Genomic DNA, 19,326 nt, shown 5'->3' with positions numbered 1-19,326 from the left:
TGTGGGCATGGAAGGATGGGTTAGTAAATTTGCAGATGACACTATGGTCAGCAGAGTTGTGGATAGCGCCAAAGGATGTTGTGGGTGACAGAGGGACATAGATAAGATGCAGAGCTGGGCTGAGAACTGGCAAATGGAGTTTAATGTGGAAAAGTGTGAGGTAGTTTACTTCGGAAGAAGTAACAGGAATGCAGAGTACTGGGCTAATGGTAAAATTCTTGGCAGTGTAGATAAACAGAGAGATCTCGGTGTCCTGGTGCCTAAATCCCTGAAAGTTGCCACCCAGGTTGATACGGTTGTTAAGAAGGTATGTGGTCTGTTGGCATTTATTGGTAAGGGGATTGAGTTTCAGAACCATGAGGTCCTGCTTCAGCTGTACAAGATACTGGTAAGGCCGCACCTAGAGTATTGCCTGCAGTTCTGGTAACCACATTATAGGAAGGATGTGGAAGCTTTGGAAAGGGTTCAGAGGAGATTTACTAGGATCTTGCCTTATATTGAAGGAAGGTCTTACGAGGAAAGGCTAGGGGAACTGAGGCTGTTTTCATTGGAGAGAAGAAAGTTGAGAGGTGACTTAATCGAGATGTGTAAGAAAATCAGACGGTTAGATAGGGTGGACAGTGAGAGCCTTTTTCCTCTATGGTGAAGACTAATACAAGGGGACTTGGCTTTAATTTGAGGGGTATTAGATTTAGGACAGATATTAGGGGTAGTTTCTTCACTCAGAATAGTAGGGATGTGGAATGGCCTGCCTGTAACAGTAGTAGACTTGTCATTTAAATGGGCATTGGACATACATATGGATAATAATGGAACAGTGTAGGTTAGGTGGGCATCAGGTTATTTTCACAGGTTGGCGCAACATTGAGGGCCAAAAGGCCTGTCCTGCATTGTAACATTTTATGTTCTATATTCTATTGCTGTGGGTCTGGAATTATATGTAAGCCAGATCAGGTAAGGATGGCAGATTTCCTTCCTTAAAAGTCATTAGTGAAGCAGTTTTTTCTTCTGTCCCAACAATCAACAATGGTTTTCTGGTCATCATTAGACTGATTTTCAGATTATTATTGGATTCATATTCTACCATCTGCCATGGCAGGGTTTGAACCCAGTCTCCAGAACATTACCTGAGTCTCCAGATTAATACTATAGCAATAATACCACTGGATCATCGTTTACCCCCAGTGACAATTAAAATGAGCGATTTGCTCATCAATTTCTATTAAATACCATGCACATAATTCCCAGGTTCTGGATATCTACCAGAATGCTTTCTTATGGTACCTCCTGCTTCATGCCCTCTGCTTGACAGTGTCACATCTGGTGAAGTTAATGCAGGGCAGGATCTACTCTTACACTGTGTTAGAGCCTTGGACTGTGCTGGAATATGTAGGGCATGTTTTTAGATAATGTATGGGCCTTTTAGACTTCATCTTGATGCTGCAAGCCTTTGGTTATAATATAATAAGTGCTTTCTCAAGAGCTGGGTGTTTTTATGCTTTGGCCATGCAACCTTCTCATGTTCATATATAGAGACAAGATTAATATTTCCTTTCCTCACCCATTTATTCTTCAACTAAAAGCTCTACAAGTAGGGATCGCTCCAACATTTTAAAATGAAAGAAACAAAATCAATCTGTGATTCATGGTGTATCAATTTCATATTAGACTACTTTTGATTTGTTCAATTCAGCTCCACTTAGCTTGGATTACTTAATACTTCAGTTGTCTCAGTGGGATGCTCTGTGATTTGTACAAATGGAACAATTATTTGATGTCTTTTCATCTCAAACAGTATACTGCTACCACAAAACACATCTTATCCTCCCTTGTCAGCATTCAGAGGGATTATTTCCTGTGTGACACCCTTGTCCAGTCCTCTATCATCTTGAACACCATATCCTCTCCCATAATATCTTCCCATTGCAATCGTAAGAGTTGTGACACTTGCCATGTTATCTTCTTCCCACTGCGCTTTCTATCTAGGCTATTGTATTCGCTGCCCACATAATGGTTACCTCTACAATAGGAAGATCAACCTCAACCTGGTGGTCGCTTTGCAGAACATTTCCACTTAGGCCACAGGCATGATCCCACCACTTCAGTGCACCACCTTGCCCTCACACTCACATTTCTGTCCGAGACCAGCTGCAACATCTCAGGGAAACCCACACAAACTGGAGGAATAGCACCTAATTTTCCTCATGAGTAATTTACAGTCTTCTAGATTCACCATTGAGTTTCACAGCCTTAAAGTCTGATCTCTGTCCTCAATTTTGATTTCCCACCCCATCAGCGTTTTGTCTTTATGGTCCTGCTTTCAGCAGACCTAACCTATATTCTGTTATTAACACCTACTCTGGATCCATCTACTTTCTTTACAACCATTACTGTTTGCTTTGCTTTTAATCTGTGAAACAAGTGGTATCTAATCTCCCTCACCCTCTAATCTTTCCCTTCTGTTCAACTTGCTCTGCTCCATCTTTTCCGATAAAACCAATGACTTTTTCACTTCAAGAATAGTCATATTGAATTCAAGATGCTAACTCAATCTCTGTTTCCAACTGTACGTGAAACACATTTGTGTCAGATAGCACCTCCTAAAAGTGTTTTGTTTCATGAACTTTCAAAAAATTTAAGGTGAATTCTTACAAAAGAAATCACTGTTACAGTTAACATTCAAAATTTTGAACAATAATACTCAACATTGCTTTGTGCAAAAGGTTTAATGTTACCTGAATTTTAACTATTCATAAAACTGTCCATCATAAAATTGTATTAAAACACATAGAGAGGGTGCTGGATTGCTTGGGAGATTCAGTATTACATTGTAAGTATTACGCTATCAGCTCAATCGATTATTGTTGAAGTGTTTGCTGTCATCAATGAAGTGCCAGACAGAGGAGTATGTGGAAAAAGACTGTGCAATATTGTTAGCAATCTCTGCAGAGAATGATCTGATATTTTCCTCACTGAAAAAGGATAAGTGGTGATAATCGGTGCCAGCACAACAAGGAGGGAAGTAAATAATATTAGGCTTTAAAGACCAACAAAAATGACATCTTAAATTCATCCTGCCTTGTGAGAATTTCAATTTGTTCATCATGGGCCATGAGCATTGCTTGCTCGGTCACTATGTTTGGCTTATCCCTCATTGCTCTTGAGATGGTGTTGATGAGCTGCTTTCTTGAACCATGTACACCTGTTAGGGAGAGAGTGCCAGGACTTTGACCTGTGACAATGAATGAAAGGCAATATATTTCCAAGTTAGGATGGTGTATCACTTGGAGGGGACCTTGCAGGTGATGGGGTCCCTAACCCTAACTTTTGTTCTTGATGTTCATGGTTATTGGGTTGGAAGATGAGCTTGAAGGAACATTCATGAGTTGCTGAAGTGTGTCTTGTAAATGATACACGCTATTGTCACTGTGACTCAGTGGTGAGGGCAATGGGCATTGAAGGTGATGGAATGCATGCTAACCAGGTGGGCTACTTTGTCCTGGATGGTGTCGAGCATCTTGAGTGTTGTTGAAGCTACAGGCTTCCTGACAAGAGACTATTCTATCCAAATCCTGGCTTGCGCTTTGGAGATGTTGGACAGGTTTTGAGGAGTCTGAGTTACTCACTGTAGACTTCCCAGCCTCTGACCTGCTTTTGCCGACATAGTATTCATGTGACTGGTGCAGTTCGATTGAAAAATTGCATAATTGCAGTCTTTGGAGAAACTTCATTCAAGCATCTTACCCACTTATTGGTTTGAATTTGAATAAATTTGAATCCAACATTAAACAGACTTTTGTTCAAAGCCTTGCGGTGGTCAGCTGAAGCCTAACAATTGTCACTCACACAACGTTTTGCAATGTAAAGTGTTGCTCAATAACTCATTTTTGTACCACAAGGCACGATCAAACAAATCTGCTTTTATTTTGCAGGGAGTTTGCTAAAGAACGAGAAAGGGTGGAGAACAGGCGTGCATTTCTAAAATTAAGGCGACAACAACAGATAGAGCAAGAATTCAACAGATACCTGCGTTGGATTCACATAGCAGGTAAATCTGGCAAGTGCCAAGTCGGGCTGTTCGATTCTTTGAGAAAATGTGAATACACAACATTTTAGATTACAGAAATGGAAACTGAAGTTGCTGGAAAAAACTCCGCAGGTCTGGCAGCATCTGTGAAGAGAAATCAGAGAACATTTCGGGTCCGGTGATCCATCCTTAGAACTGGTGGTGGCTGGGAAAAAGTCAGTTTATATGCAGGAGATGGGGGTAAGGAGTAACCAATAGGTGGGGATAGAGCGCAAATAGAGAGAAGACAGACAAAGTAGTGTATATCTATCTAGCTACGAGGGTGAATAGCTGTTAATTAAGTTACAGCATTTACAGTTCTTTCAATTTTTATTTTAAATTACAACATCACATCTTGATTTTTCAATTGATGTTGTTTGTATATTATTAAAATGGGCATTCTGCACAAGAGCTTTACAGAATCTCCATTATAGCAGACTGTAGGGAATTACCCAGGAAATGAAAGATCCTGTCAGCAATTTCCCTGTGCTTGGAACCCTCCAAAGATATCTATTTAACTTGGAGAATTTGAAGGGTTCCGCTGCAGTTAGAAAGCATTAAACTACGCAGTAACTATTTAACTGAACTGTAACTTAGCTCACACACCTTCAAGAACATCTTCCTCAGATCCCTTACATCTCCCAAGTGCTGGATCCCTCACCCCACTTTGACCCAACACCACACCTCTCCACATAGGACCAGACAACCCCCACCCCGTCCCCTGGTCCCCCTCCTTATCCATTGCTGAAGTGGACATAAGGCCCACTTACAGACCCTTCTCCCCCCCCCCCCCCCCCACCCCAGACCTGACACTCACCATTTTCCCCCAGGACCTAAGACATTGTCATAAGACCTGACACACCCTTCCTTCTGAGACCCAACTCAAATCCTTGGTACCTCAAAGTTTGGGAGAAGATTTGTTGCTTGGGTGCTCATTGTTGTAGTTCTGTTCGCCGAGCTGGGAATTTGTGAAGCAGACGTTTCGTCCCCTGTCTAGGTGACATCCTCAGTGCTTGGGAGCCTCCTGTGAAGCGCTTCTGTGATCTTTCCTCCGCCATTTGTAGTGGTTTGAATCTGCCGCATCCGGTTGTCAATTCCAGCTGTCCGCTGCAGTGGCCGGTATATTGGGTCCAGATCGATGTGCTTATTGATTGAATCTGTGGATGAATGCCTTGCCTCTAGGAATTCCCTGGCTGTTCTCTGTTTGGCTTGTCCTATAACAGTAGTGTTGTCCCAGTCGAACTCATGTTGCTTGTCATCTGCGTGTGTGGCTACTAAGGATAGCTGGTCGTGTCGTTTCGTGGCTAGTTGGTGTTCATGGATGCGGATCGTTAACTGTCTTCCTGTTTGCCCTATGTAGTGTTTTGTACAGTCCTTGCATGGGATTTTGTACACTACATTGGTTTTGTTCATGCTGGGTATCGGGTCCTTCGTTCTGGTGAGCTGTTGTCTGAGAGTGGCTGTTGGTTTGTGTGCTGTTATGAGTCCTAGTGATCGCAGTAGTCTGGCTGTCAGTTCAGAAATGCTCTTGATTTATGGTAGCGTGGCTAGTCCTTTGGGTTGCGGCATGTCCTCGTTCCGTTGTCTTTCCCTTAGGCATCTGTTGATGAAATTGCGGGGGTATCGTTTTTGGCGAATACATTGTATAGATGTTCTTCTTCCTCTTTTTGCAGTTCTGGTGTACTGCAGTGTGTTGTAGCCTTTTTGAATAGTGTCTTGATGCAACTTGTTTTGTGTGTGTTGAGGTGGTTGCTTTCATAGTTTAGGACTTGGTCTGTTTGTGTGGCTTTCCTGTAAACCTTTGTGGTGAATTCTCCGTTCGGTGTTCTCTGTACCATCACGTCTAGGAATGGGAGTTGGTTGTCCTTTTCTTCCTCTCTAGTGAATCGGATTCCTGTGAGTGTGGCGTTGATGATCCAGTGTATGTTCTCTATTTCTGTGTTTTTTATGATTACAAAGGTATCATCTACAAATCTGACCCAGAGTTTGGGTTGAATTTGTGCTAAGACTGTTTGTTCTAATTTTTGCATTACCGCTTCTGCTATGAGTCCAGAGATGGGTGAGCCCATGGGTGTGCCGTTGATTTGTTCATATATTTGGTTGTTGAATGTGAAGTGTGTTGTGAGGCACAGGTCCTTGGTACCTGCCATAGAACTGCTTTCCCCACCACCACCCCAACCATCTAGCCAGAACCACTGGCTCTCACCCATCCCTTCCCACCATAAACACTCCATCACTTACTGGTCTCCTACCCACCTGGCTCCCTGACACCCTACCTTCTTGGCACTCTAACCTCACATTTAGTTTACTTGTTTCACAGGAGCTGTCAAAGTGCCTGCCTATGACGCTGCACACTTAAATCACAGGATACATCAACTGATTGCTGTGAGAAAGGCAGCATGATTTGCCTTCACCTGACTATCCTGCACTGTGAAAAACCTGCTCTGCTTTTCAGAAAGGGCCCTGATTAGAATCTACTGTCACAAATGCAGAACTCTTTCTTAACATAACAATAGAGGATCAGAGTGTCAATCTGAGTCTAATTACCACTCCTCAGAAAATCTAACTCATTGTCTACAGCAATCTCAGTGACCAATCTTCTTTGTTACATTAGTCCGATGCTCCACAGATATGGAGACCTTTAGTGTACAGCATGCAAAGTGCAGGATGCTGGATTTCTGTCATGTGAAGATTTAAAGGAGAGGAAAGAAGATAAAGCAAGGCAAATCTTGTGTTATAAATAACTAAGAACACTTAACCAGTTCCATTCTTTTCCCAGTTTGTTTTCCCTTTCTTGCAGAAAGAAGAATCCAGAATCATATGCAATTGTATCCAAAAATATTTAATTATGAGTTAAGAACATTAATAATTTATCAGCAGTTAGTGTGTCCTCTGATGGGAGAGAGCAATAACCCAATGAATCTACTGGTAACAGTGAAAAGCTGGCAGAAAAGGAGCCAGTCCACAGAGCACACTGATGACATGAGTACTGTTTATTCACAGTCTATGGGGAAACATCATGAAAGATACCTCATTAGCATCTTTTCACCACTTATTGACTCAGCTCTTGTTTTTTTCTAACCTGGAAACCGACATTAAAAGTAGCTCATCTTTGTTCAAATCCATTCTGGAGACAAAACTACAAAGATTTATTCGTATTGACAGGCCACTTTGTTGAGCTGTTTTTCTCAGTTCCAGCACAACTTCACATATTGACAGTAAACCTGTTCAACGTCAAAAGGTGTTTCCCAAAGGTTCATGATTTCTGTTCTCATGGTGCTGCGTTGTGATCATTGACATAACTTGCTGAACTGGCCAAGCAATCCACAGGCAGGATCTTAATGATCCGGCTCAGTTGGAGATCCACAGCAGAACTCACAATTTGATCAAACAGGATTCAGACCTGCCAATGGTTCTACCATTTTTACGCCATATCTTTTAAAAATTGTTCATGATCATCTTAAACCGATCTTAATAACTTGTTTCACCGCCAGAAAATTTAAATTCAAAATTGTGCGAAGCAGTTCCTGGTTTGCTGTTGACGAGACTACTTCACTACGATTGGTTACTTGCATAATTTGGATTACATAGATTTCCTTCACTTGATGTTAAATTTAAGGTGTTATTAGATGAGGGGAATTCTATACCATGGAGACCACTAGGCCTTTTGGTCAGCTTTCTTCAAGGTCGTAGTGAAATCTATTGCTTCACTGCTGACTGCAAAGTTTATTCCTAAATACTGCATTTAAATACATGGCAGTGTCATAAGCCTGGGAATGAAAAGTTGTTCAAGCTCTCCGATCAACCCATAACTAATCCATGAGTGTCTCACTCCCTCAATTAAAATACAGAGACAGCATTCACAATCTAGTTTCAATGTATATGCGTGATAAGGGACTATCTGAATTCCAGATCTGCATTATTAAATGTGATCCAGATTCCATCATATACATGGGAGCAGTAACTCAAAATATAGAGTTTGTATAAAATAAGAGGATTAGGCATGTTGAAGCTCTGCTCAACTATTTTGCACTGAAATTTATGTTGCCAAATGTGCAAAAATCACAATAGGATAAGGGCTCAAACAGTATTGATGATAATGGTATCAATTGCTCAAGCTAATGGGAACAGATAGAAAGTGTCTGCTTCAATTGCTAAACTGAGTGCTGTAATTTTAAGTACAACAGTTGTTTAATTGATTTCCATTTGTATTCAGTCACATGAATCAGAACCACAGTGAAAAGCAAGAATGCATAAAATCACCTGTAGATTCTCTGCATCGATTGAGAAGTTCCCTATTGGTTACATTGACATTAAAAATATTACATGTTTCAGTCTTCTTTTCTTGTATGTTGTTTTAGAGGAGGTCATGTTGGCAGAAGAGGACAAGAATGCAGAGGACAAGTGTGCTTTGGATGGTATGTGCATATTTTGTTAATTGTAGCATGATGAGTAAAGAATGTGTGATTTAAAGGATTCTAGATTATTTAAGTCTCATATTAATTAGATTATGCACAGTGTGGAAACAGGCCCTTCGGCCCCACAAGTCCACACCGACGCGCAACCCACCCAGATCCATTCCCCTACACGTAACACTACGGGTAATTTAGCATGGCCAATTCACCTAACGTGCACATTTTTGGACTGGGGGAGGAAACTGGAGCACCTGGAGGAAACCCATGCAGACACGGGGAGAATGTGCAAACTCTACACAGTCAGTCACCTGAGGCGGGAATTGGCACTGGCACTGGCATTGGTCTCTGGCACTGTGAGGCAGCAGTGCTAACCATGTGCCACCATGCCACCCATTGTTTAATATAAATGTTATGTACATACAACCTTCTGCAGACATTTGTTGATCAAAACTACCTTTCCCATTAACATGAAACATGTTGCTACTGGAGACCTGGAACTTTTATTTGTCCCTAATGTGTGTAGTCTTGCTGTAGCATACCAGCAGTAGCCATGGTGTTTAGCTGTGATACTAGATACTGAATTTCAGAGTTGATTGGTTAGTGGGAATGATGGGGTTGGGGTTGGGGGGTTGCTAGTTAGTTGGTATCACAAGCTGAATCTACACTTCCCAAAATCTTTCCAGCAGAATGACTGGATAGCAATCAGAGTTGGAGCATTGTCTGACTCCGGTTCACCTGCCTGTCTCTGACACAAAGTTTGGAGTTCTTTCTGCTTCTTTGGCCAATATCAGATCATTTAACAAGACCAAGGATTAAGTCTGAAACTTCCAGGATCAGTGTGATCCACACTGCATGGCATTATTAACAACTCCACTGAGAAGCCATCAAACTAATATTTGATTAATGAATGTTGACATCAATTAGAAGTACTTTAATAACAAAATGCTCATTACATCCCTTAAGCTTTAAACAGTGGTTTGCTACTTGACTTGTGTTCAGCTCCATTTATATATGTGTATAGAGGAACCTCAATTCTTTGAACGAGATGGGCGGGCACTATTTCGTCCGGATAATTGATTATTCAGTTAATTGATTCAATACCTCTCCTCTGGGGCTTGGAGTTTTTGGAAGTATCCTTTATCCTTGCTGTGCCCGACTTGCTCTCTCTCTTTCTCAGGGTTTACTTCTGAGTAGACACACATTTGTGTGTAAGGGACCTGCAGCATTGCTCAAGCTCCCCGCGCCCCACCACAATCAGTTCAATGGGATTGGCACAGCGAACACTTGCTAAGTCCGCTCCCCATTCAGGACACTGGGCAGCAGCACACCACACCCCTGTGTAGAACCCCAGGGAAAGTGTGGGGAGAGAGAGAGGATGGGAGGTCAGTCATTTGGACACGGTGCCTGGGCTCTCATTGATATCCAGGACTGTTCTTGGCAGCATTTCATTAAGCCAAATTTGTTTTTAATCATTGTAAACAAAAGACACGATCAGTGTTGGAAACACCTCTTTGATGTAATATTTCTACTGGGACCTTGAGTTTTCCTTCAGATAATCTGATATTCGGATAATTGATATTTAGATAATCGAGGTTCCTGCTGAATCAGCGCAACATCAGGAACAATACCTCCACTCTGAGGAGATTTGTTAAAAGTAAATAACCATAATTCTTCTAACATGATCTTCCAATCATGATTTTACTTCAGCTGACCTGACAATATTAATCCAATGCTCTAGGGAAGGCAGGGATTAAGACTAATTCATGTTATTCAAGAATATTACCATTCTTATTAATGATGCAGTTCTGGTAAAGCAAATTTGAACTTGTGTGTGTGTGTGTGTATATATAAGACATTTATTGTCACTAGAGGCAAATAATCATACTACATTATAAGGGAATCACACATTCTGTTCAGCTGAAAGGTAACAACTTGAGTGAATTTGAGGTGAGAGGGTGGTGAAATATTTGCTTTGTTATAATTCCTAAGAATGTGAGAGAAATGTCATTAATTAATAAAACAGATGTACAGCACAAAAACAATCGATATGATCCAGCAGCATTATTCCAAAAGCTTGGGGCTCTGGGTTGTAAGAGAAGGCCATTATTTAGTTTATTGTTTGTTTCATGCTGAAATCTGTCCCTTTTGCAAAATCTTATCCCTTGAAAGTTAATTACACTGTCTGCCCAATTCTACATTTTAAGAACTAAGACCTTTATATTGATTTGAGCACTTCATCTTCACAGTCAGCTTTCGAGTTTTGAATATAGGGAATGTTAAGGTGCAGAATGGAATTGTACCTTTTCTGCTTTCTGTGAACTTAAAGGCATCTTCTGAAAAAAAATGAATGAATCATCACCACTTGTCGTCTGTTTTTTGCATGATAAATCATTGGTTTTGTTGGTAGCTAGACTAAAGTTCCTAAATTGATTTAAAAACTAACTGGGCTGGAAGTCTGTGTAGGAATAGAGAAATGGAAAGCTTTTGCAGGCAGCTCTGTATGCAACTGACAAGAACTAGATTTAGTCTCTAATAATGAATAAATGAATCTGACTATGTTTTATAAGATAAACAAGGGAATTGCTCCTCCAGTTAGCAATACTGAACTATAGAGGGTGACTGGTAATGTCATCTAATGTGATTTATTTGCCTCAATTAACTGCTAGACTGACAATTAATCATCAATTGGAAAATCCAAAACTGCATAAATCTCTGATTTAGAAAGATCTTGAGATTAAGATTGAGAATCTTGTAAGATTAAGATGGTGCTAGGCAGATTGATAATGCAGTCACACTTGGTTGTTTACACAGTTTTAAAAAGAGCAACAACGAAAAAGAGTAAGAATGACCTGATTAATGCTGAGGAGGGAGAAGATCATTTCACAGATATTTCCTCTGTGGGTAAGTAATATCCCTTGAAGCCTTTAACTGTAGTTTGAGATACTCTTGGGAGCAGAAGAAGGGTGGGTGTGTACTTATGGTGGGTATTGGGTAAAGGATGGGAGATGGCTGGGCTGCATGGTTAGCCTTATATTTTAAAGGAGGTTTGATGCCAAGATGTGGCATTTTAAAAAGTACATTTTTAGCTTTGGCATGTTCCGTTATGATTATGAGCAAAACCATTCATGTTAACAAAATTATACTCTTATTAGTCAGGAAATCCATTCGTGAGGTAGGGACAGGCTAGAGGAGAGGGTGTTGGAAGGCTTTCATTCACTACTCCTGAAATGTCTGAAAAGTCTCTAAACAACTGCTTACTGATGTGTTGTGTGCAGATGTATTGACTGTATTGCAAAGAGCTGCCTGTGATGGATTAATTGTTTCTTTCATTTTTAGATAGTTCTGAGTTGCTGTCCATTTTTGATACTTTTATCTGCCTGTTTTCTTCATTCCATTGCAATAACAACCTGCCTCATCTTTCTGTATGCTTCTTATTTCCTTTTCAAGGTTCTCATTCTGTTTGTTCATTTGTGTTTAGAATTCTGCCTTTCTGTTTGGCAGTCTGACACTTTGTTTCTACATTCCTGTTTCATGTGTGTCTTCCACCTTCTGAATTTGCTTTCTGATTCCTTCTTTCTAATTTTTCCTCCTTTTGATTCATGCTCTGCATTTTATCCTCAGCGGCCTTTATTAATCTTCTCTCAAAGTCCGCTCTTCACCTCAAATTTCCAAAACTTGGCCCTCCGCATTGAATTTAGGAAATGGACTGTGGAGCATATTACATTCAGGCTTAACAAAGGGACTGAATGAGTTTCTCTCAGAAGGAGGCAAGGTTCTGTTTGGGCAGGACAAATTAGTTTAGCAGATTAAACTGAGATAATATGGGAGAAATATTTTGGCTTTCAATTTTTGAGACAGTGTGCATTGAACGTCCTCTAAAATTAAATACAATTCCCTAACAACATAAACTCAGTCTGCTTGACAAAGTTACTTAAGTATTGACAAATGTAAAACTTATGCAATTTAGATCAGTTTTATAATATAAAAAAAGTGATCTAGCACCATGTCCCAGCACTCTATGCCCAATATGAAACAAAGCCTTTTATTTGTGTTATTGGCCATAATTATTCTGCATTGCCCAAACTCTCTGGGTGCTATTATTAAGTGGGTCCTCTACATTGCTTTACTATATATTGTGGAGCATTATTATTATCAGGGACAATAGCTAGGCAAGAAAAGTGAGATGTGTTTGTGCACATATCTTCAAAACAGGCCACACTTCACACATCAAACCTCTTGACCAATACCAATCTCGAGAAACCAAGACAGAAAGAACACCTGTGATTCCCTGCTGCTTTTTATGGATTTTAGAGAATGGTATCCAATTAACTATGTGATCTCATTTACAGCAATTAGATTTTGAGGCCTTTAAGTGGCAAGGCTTCACTTCAGCAATGTACAATACAATGCGCATTGCAGGCTTCCAGCATTTTAGAATGGCCCATCCTCCAACTTGCAATTAGTTAGGCAGTGGAGACAGGCTTGTTCAATTAGCATACTGGGAGCACAGTTTTAAGTAAACTCAGAGGGATTTAATCTGTTCCTGTGGCACAGTGGAATATGTTCATACAAAATTGCTATGAGTGTTATTTTAATAGAGTGGTTAGCCAACCTATTTATAAAGATAACTTCTGTGAGAATGGTACACAAAGGGATTCCACAAGATTATGTGAAATCGTTTGCTGACAGAGGAAATGGCAGAGAACCACCTTCACATTGCTAAATAAGCTTCAGTTTTATACTGGATGCTTAGATACAGTCAGGAGCTTTGTGAAGATGCCCAAGATCCATTATCTAATCATTAGTTTGGCAGAGATCCCATTGGTAACCACAGTGCCCTCCTCAGCATCCAATCACTGCGTAAGCTTTCTCCATACTGCAAGGCAAAAATTATTGATCTGTAAGTGCTATTTTAATATAATTCCATATCTCACTAAATAGTGAGGTAATAGAGGTGGCCTGGTAATCCAGAGTCTACACCAAATATTCATTACCTAGTGCTCGTGACTTTGAATCACAGATGAACATTTACTATTTTCAGCCTGGTTACTCAATAAAATGTGTTCACCATTCTTCACATTATCTGCCTGAAAACTGAACTTGAATATTTTTGTAGTCTTTTTCCTATTGCCCCTCATGTCCCCATTGAGCTCATCTTGTTTAAAGGACCCACTTTCTATTCCCTCATTTCATTTCCCACTGAACTAGTGGTCATGCCACCATCCCTCCTGGTCTGTATGTTAGTCACTATTGTAAACAGTTCTATTTCTTCAAGTCTTGACCCTCTCTCCTTTAAATTTGCTGTTATCACCTTTCTCCACCAAAACCCTTGACCCCATCATCCTTGTAAATTACCATCCATCACCAAGCTCCTGTCCCTCTCCAAACATGTGGTCACCTTCTAAATCTGTTCTTCCCATTTGACCTGGATCTCTGCTTGAATCTGTCTAGTCCAGTTTCTGACCTGCCACCCTGTCAAAAACACTCTTATCAAACTCACAAATGAGAACCTAGATGATGAAGAGAAAGGTAAACCTACCGTCCTCATCCTTTTGAGCCTATCTATAGCCTTTGACACAACTGATCACACCGTCCTCCTTCAGAGCATCATTGTTGTTGTTCAGCTGGGTTGGACTGCTTTCACATGGTTCCATTTTTATCTCTGGAAACATAGGCAGAGAGTCACTTATTATGGCTTCCCTTCTTATACCATTGCTTCTAGTGTCGCCTAAGGATTTGTCCTTGGTCCCCTCCAATCTCTAACCTACATGCTGTCTCTTGGTAACAGTATTAAAAGGCACAATGTTAGTTTGCACCTGGAGCTGTTGATTCCCAGTTGTTCTTCACCACTACTTCACTTGACTCCTCCACTAGGTGGCGATGTCAAGCTGTTTATCCAACTGCCAGACCTGGATGAGCAGCACTTTTCTCCAATTAAGTTTGGGGAAGACTGAAGCCATAGCTTTCACTTCCGGTCCAAACTCCATTGCCTAGCTATTTCCTCCATCCCTCTCCCTGGTAACATTTGTGATAATTATTCTGTTCATAACCTAGGTGTTACATTGGATCATAAGTTGAGTTTCTGATCCCATGCATACCATCATTAAGCCATCTATTTTTGTGTTGTTATCATTCCCCAATTGCCTCTTTCAGCTCATTCATTGTTGAATGCCTTAAATCCTTCTAGACTTAATGTTTCAGTTGACTCCTGGTTGCTCTCCTATATTTCATCTTCTGCTGCCTGTGTTCTAAGTAAGTCTGTTTTCTCAGTGTTTCAATGCTTGCTAACTTACATTGGCTTCCATCACTCAATGCATTGACTTTAAAATTCCCATGCTTATTTTCAAATCCTTCCATGGCCTTGCTTCTCTCAATCTCTGCAATCTTCTTCAGCCTCACGATGCTCAGATATCTGTGCTTCTCTAATTTTGGCCTCTTAAGCATTCCTGATTTCAATGCTGCACCACTTGGGGCCCCACCTTCAGCTGCCTAGGTCTTGATTGCTGAGTTCCTTCCCTTTATCTCTCTGCCTATCCTCCTCACTTCCTCCTACAGGACGGTCCTTAAAATGTAGCTGTTTGATAAGACATTAGGTCATCTCACTTAATATCTACTTATGAGTCATTTGGTATCATGCTTGGTTTTATAATGCTCCAGTGAAGAGCCTTGGGACACTTCATTATGTGAAAAGCGCTAAATGGATATTTGTTATTGCTGTAGTACAGAACCAAGGCATTTCAATGAGGATTGCAGACACATGTTCAATGTTAGCTACAAGCAACTGGCACTGATGTAACAGACAGACCTGTCTTGACATAAACTAAGCAATTGTGATTAATAGGGACTGAGTAATGAAAAACAAAGTTATCTGAGGTGAATATCATTATCATAATATATTTGAGGAAGCGGGCTTCATTGTCGCTATGTTTACAAGTCATTCCTTCCAAGAAAGAACAAACTTGGAATGCCTTTCATGACTTCAGGGTGTCCCAATTCGGATAGAGTCAAAGTGCTTTTGAAATAGAATGATTTATACTATCAGAAAACAATTTGAAGATACGAAGACCTCATAAATAATCACGAGGTAAATGATAACATAATTTCTTTCTTTAGTGATGCTGGAGAAAGAACTGTTTCACTGAGAAATACTACGCTCCCTCTTTGAATAATATCAAGAGATGTATTCAATCTACTTGATGGGGTGAGAGATGTCATTTCTAAGACCAGAGTATATTCTGACTGCTGTACTGAACTGTCAGCTTGGGTCATTTGTTTAAATGACTTGAGTTGAACTTAAAGCCACCAGCTTCTGACTCAGAGTGTGAGTGCAGAACCATGGGTGACATTTTAGAAATTAGCATCTTACTTTTCAAATTAAATACGAGGATGTTTTGTTTTGAATTATATTTACTTATGCCTCATAAAACAGGCAAGCATACTGTTATGAATGTCTGTGCTGTACAATGATCTAAATTGTCTATTGGGAAGGAAGCTCAGCCATAAATCAGCCTTTTAAAGATTTTTTAAGTCAACAGCAAACATTTCTTCTTTTGCTTCTTAGAAAGCTTAAGAGTTTTTGTAAGCCAATATTTTACTGAAGCTACAGTAACTTAAAGATATAATTTATCTCAGTGTAATAATAATCAATGACATCATTTTTTTCATCAGTCAGTTTCTTTGGGTTGGTTGGAGTTATCAGTCTGTAGTTGTGTAGCCTTCTCGATGGAGACCAAGTATATTCATTAGCAATTTTGTTCAATGCTTTGTTACTATCTCAGATCCCACTAGTAGGATCAAATAATGCGTAGTGGGCATTTATGGATATCATAACTCATTCCCACGATGGCTTCGTGACTGGCTGCATTGTTGGAGTGACACTGTTGTGCACAGACTCTGTCAAGTTTGGTCTGGCGGTCAAAATGCAAAGGGTAATGGGTGAAGTTTCCTGGGAAGATTCACTCGCCAGGGAAAAGTCACCTCCCCACTCCCCCCCCCCCCCCACCTCACTCCCCGTACTGACCCCCTCTCCCTTGAATCCATGGGTCAGAGTCTCTGAGCAACTGCTCTTCCAATCACAAGCTGTTTCTCTCCCAGGCTCGCTGCTGATGAGCTCACCCACAAACTTATCAGCCTCAAGCATTCAAAAGATATGGCCTGTGATTGGAAAAGCAACGATAGTGTTGGGGTTCATTGTTGGATCCAGAAAATACCTTGCAAGTCTTTGTTATGACTCACTGGGATAATGTACTGGAAATCAAGCCTTGCTATTTTCAGAGTCATCACAAAATGTCACTGGGCCAGAGCAGTGTGTGGTAAGGGAGGCTGGAAGCAAAGGTGAAGGCTATGAGAGAAGAGTGTGAAAGGGAGGCAGGAAGCTCCAAGTTGAGAGGGCACAGAGAGAATGTGTGGGGGAGGGGGAGAGGAAGGCTGTAAGGCTGGGAGGAGAAAGAAGCTGTGAGGTGAGGGTGAAAAGGTAGTGGTTACAAAAGAGGGAGAATGGGAGGCTAAAAGGAGAGTAGTGAGTCTATAAAGGAGTAGGAAGGCTGCAAGAGGAATATGGAAGGGAGGCTGTAAGTGAGGAGGAAGAGAAGATTGCAAGGGAAGGGAATAGGAAAGCTCCAAGAGGAGCAGTTCGGAAGACTGCAAAGAGAAAAGGGAGAAGGAAGCTGTGCGGAGAGATGAGCACTTTGACGCGATGGGGTTTGGGGGTGTGGAAGAGAACAGTTTTAATCCATCAACAATATCATACTCAGCTAACTAGGGGCCAAGAAAATTAGAAAACACTGTGGTAATAAATGCTGTGCAAGTGAATGTGGGGTTTCTAGCTTTACTCTAAATATATTCATGAGCTAATATGTGGGGGAAAATGTTGTGGATGCTATTTAGTGAACACTGCATTAACTCTGAGATGCAGTCAAAATGGTAGATACTGCCTGGTTAAAATATTCCAATTTTGTGTGTCTGTGATGAAAATGCATTAGTTGTGATATCATCATTCTGTAGGTGATGTGTTTGGGGTGTTGCCTTTTTCTGTGTGGAAGTGAGTGCTACTTATTTTAAGAAAAAAAGCATGCTGCTAATAAATCCCTGTTGTCTTGTTTCAGTTTAAATACAGCGATGTCTAAGAAATTAATGCTTATGTATAATTTAGTGGAGGGTTGATAATAATTGGGGATATTGATGAATTTTTCCAATGCTGCTGTGTGTCCAAAGACCTCATATATCAACCCAAATACAGAATTTATTGTTGCAGTGTTACTGAATTATTGAATAAATGTGTAAGTAAGAATGTAAACATAACCCTCAAAGAAGTTTTTATTTTGACCCCTGGTTCGATCCCCTCTGTGCACACTGATTTTATCTCAGTTAGGGTGCCAATCTGGAATGGTGCAGAAGAATTTGTTATCCCTGAACTCAGGAAGAGCAAGACAGTTCAGCGTTATTAATCCAAGTTATTTGCCTATGTTCCCTGCTGTGCAGATGCATATTAGAAAATTGCGGAACCACAAGATGGAGTGCTGCAATAAAACCTTGCAAGTCTTTGTTATGACTCACTAGGGTAACGGACTGGAAATCATTCTTGCTTTTTCAGAGTCATCACAAAGATTAAAAGCTTAATCAAAGTATGTAAAATTCCCAATTTACTTTTCATTTAGACCATGCTAACAGGAAACACAGACCAAGTTCCTAAACTTTACAAGAACTACTATTTATCATAAATATAGTGATTTGAATGACATATAAACTACTGTTGACATATAATTCTTCTTGCTTAAACTCAACCTCCAAACCCTGTCAGTGAAGTCTTGGCTGCCCCACTCTGTAACTAGATCCTTGACTTCCTAATCCATAAACTACAACCAGTAAGAATAGGTGACAACACCTCCTCCATAATAATCCTCAACACCAGAGCCTCTACATACTCAACCCCCTGCTGAACTCCTTATACACGCACCACAGTGTGGCCAAATTCAGCCCTAACTCAATTTTAAAGTTTGCTTATGACAGTGCTGTTGTAGATCTGATCTCAAACAACGAGCAGACAGATTACAGGGAAGAGTTTGAGCACTTAATGGATGGTGTGAAAACAACAATCTTTCCAATATCAGTGAAATGAAGGAGCCAGTTGTTGACTTCAGGAAGTGGAGTGGAGACCACACTCCTGTCTATACGAATGATGCTGAGGTGGAGGTGGTCGTCAAGTTCTTGAGAGTGATGGTCATCAATAATCTGTCCTGGTCCACCCATGTCATGCAATGGTCAACAAAGCACAACAATGCCTCTACTTCCTTAGCAGGCTAAGGAAGTTTCATATGTCTACAAAGACTGTTACGATTTTTATAGATGCACCACGGAAAGCATCCTATCCAGATGCATCACAACATGGTTTGGTAACTGCTCTTCCAAGACTGCAGGAAACAATGGAGAGTTGTGAACACAGCCCAGTCCAGCACACAAATCAACCTTCCATCCATTTGCTCCATCTATACTTTCTGCTGCCTCAGGAAAGCAACCAACATAATCAAAGACCCTTCCCACCCCGGCTATACTCTCTTTTACCCTCTTCCATCAGGCAGAAGGTACTCAAGTTTGAAAAGACACAAGAACAGATTCAAGAACAACTTCTTCACTGTTATCAAACTTTTTGAATGAACTTCTCGAATGTTAATATTGATATGCGGTACAGTGACATAGAAGTTAGCATTGCTGCATCAGAGCACCAGGGACCTGGATTCAATTCTATTCTGGAGTGACTGTCTGCGTGGAGTTTGCACATTCTCCTCATGTCTGCGTGGGTTCCTCCAAGTGATCTAGTTTTCTCCCACAGTCCAAAGATGTGCAGGT

General features: G+C 40.6%; 1 protein-coding gene across 2 annotated transcripts in view; it reads left to right on the top strand.

Moving 5' to 3' along the window:
* LOC140469212 (probable voltage-dependent N-type calcium channel subunit alpha-1B) overlaps positions 1–19,326 on the top strand; it is a 624,066-nt gene that overhangs the window by 413,417 nt on the left and 191,323 nt on the right. For both annotated transcript variants that reach the window (XM_072565528.1, XM_072565527.1), the window contains exons 8-10: positions 3,933–4,048; positions 8,428–8,484; positions 11,293–11,382. In XM_072565528.1, the coding sequence (XP_072421629.1) occupies positions 3,933–4,048; positions 8,428–8,484; positions 11,293–11,382 (263 nt within the window). The remainder of the gene's footprint in view (positions 1–3,932; positions 4,049–8,427; positions 8,485–11,292; positions 11,383–19,326) is intronic.

Source organism: Chiloscyllium punctatum, chromosome 49 (assembly GCF_047496795.1).
Source record: "Chiloscyllium punctatum isolate Juve2018m chromosome 49, sChiPun1.3, whole genome shotgun sequence".
NCBI classification, from domain to species: Eukaryota; Metazoa; Chordata; class Chondrichthyes; order Orectolobiformes; family Hemiscylliidae; genus Chiloscyllium; species Chiloscyllium punctatum.
The sequence above is the reverse complement of the archived record's forward strand: the minus strand, read 5'-3'. Positions and strand labels throughout refer to the sequence as shown.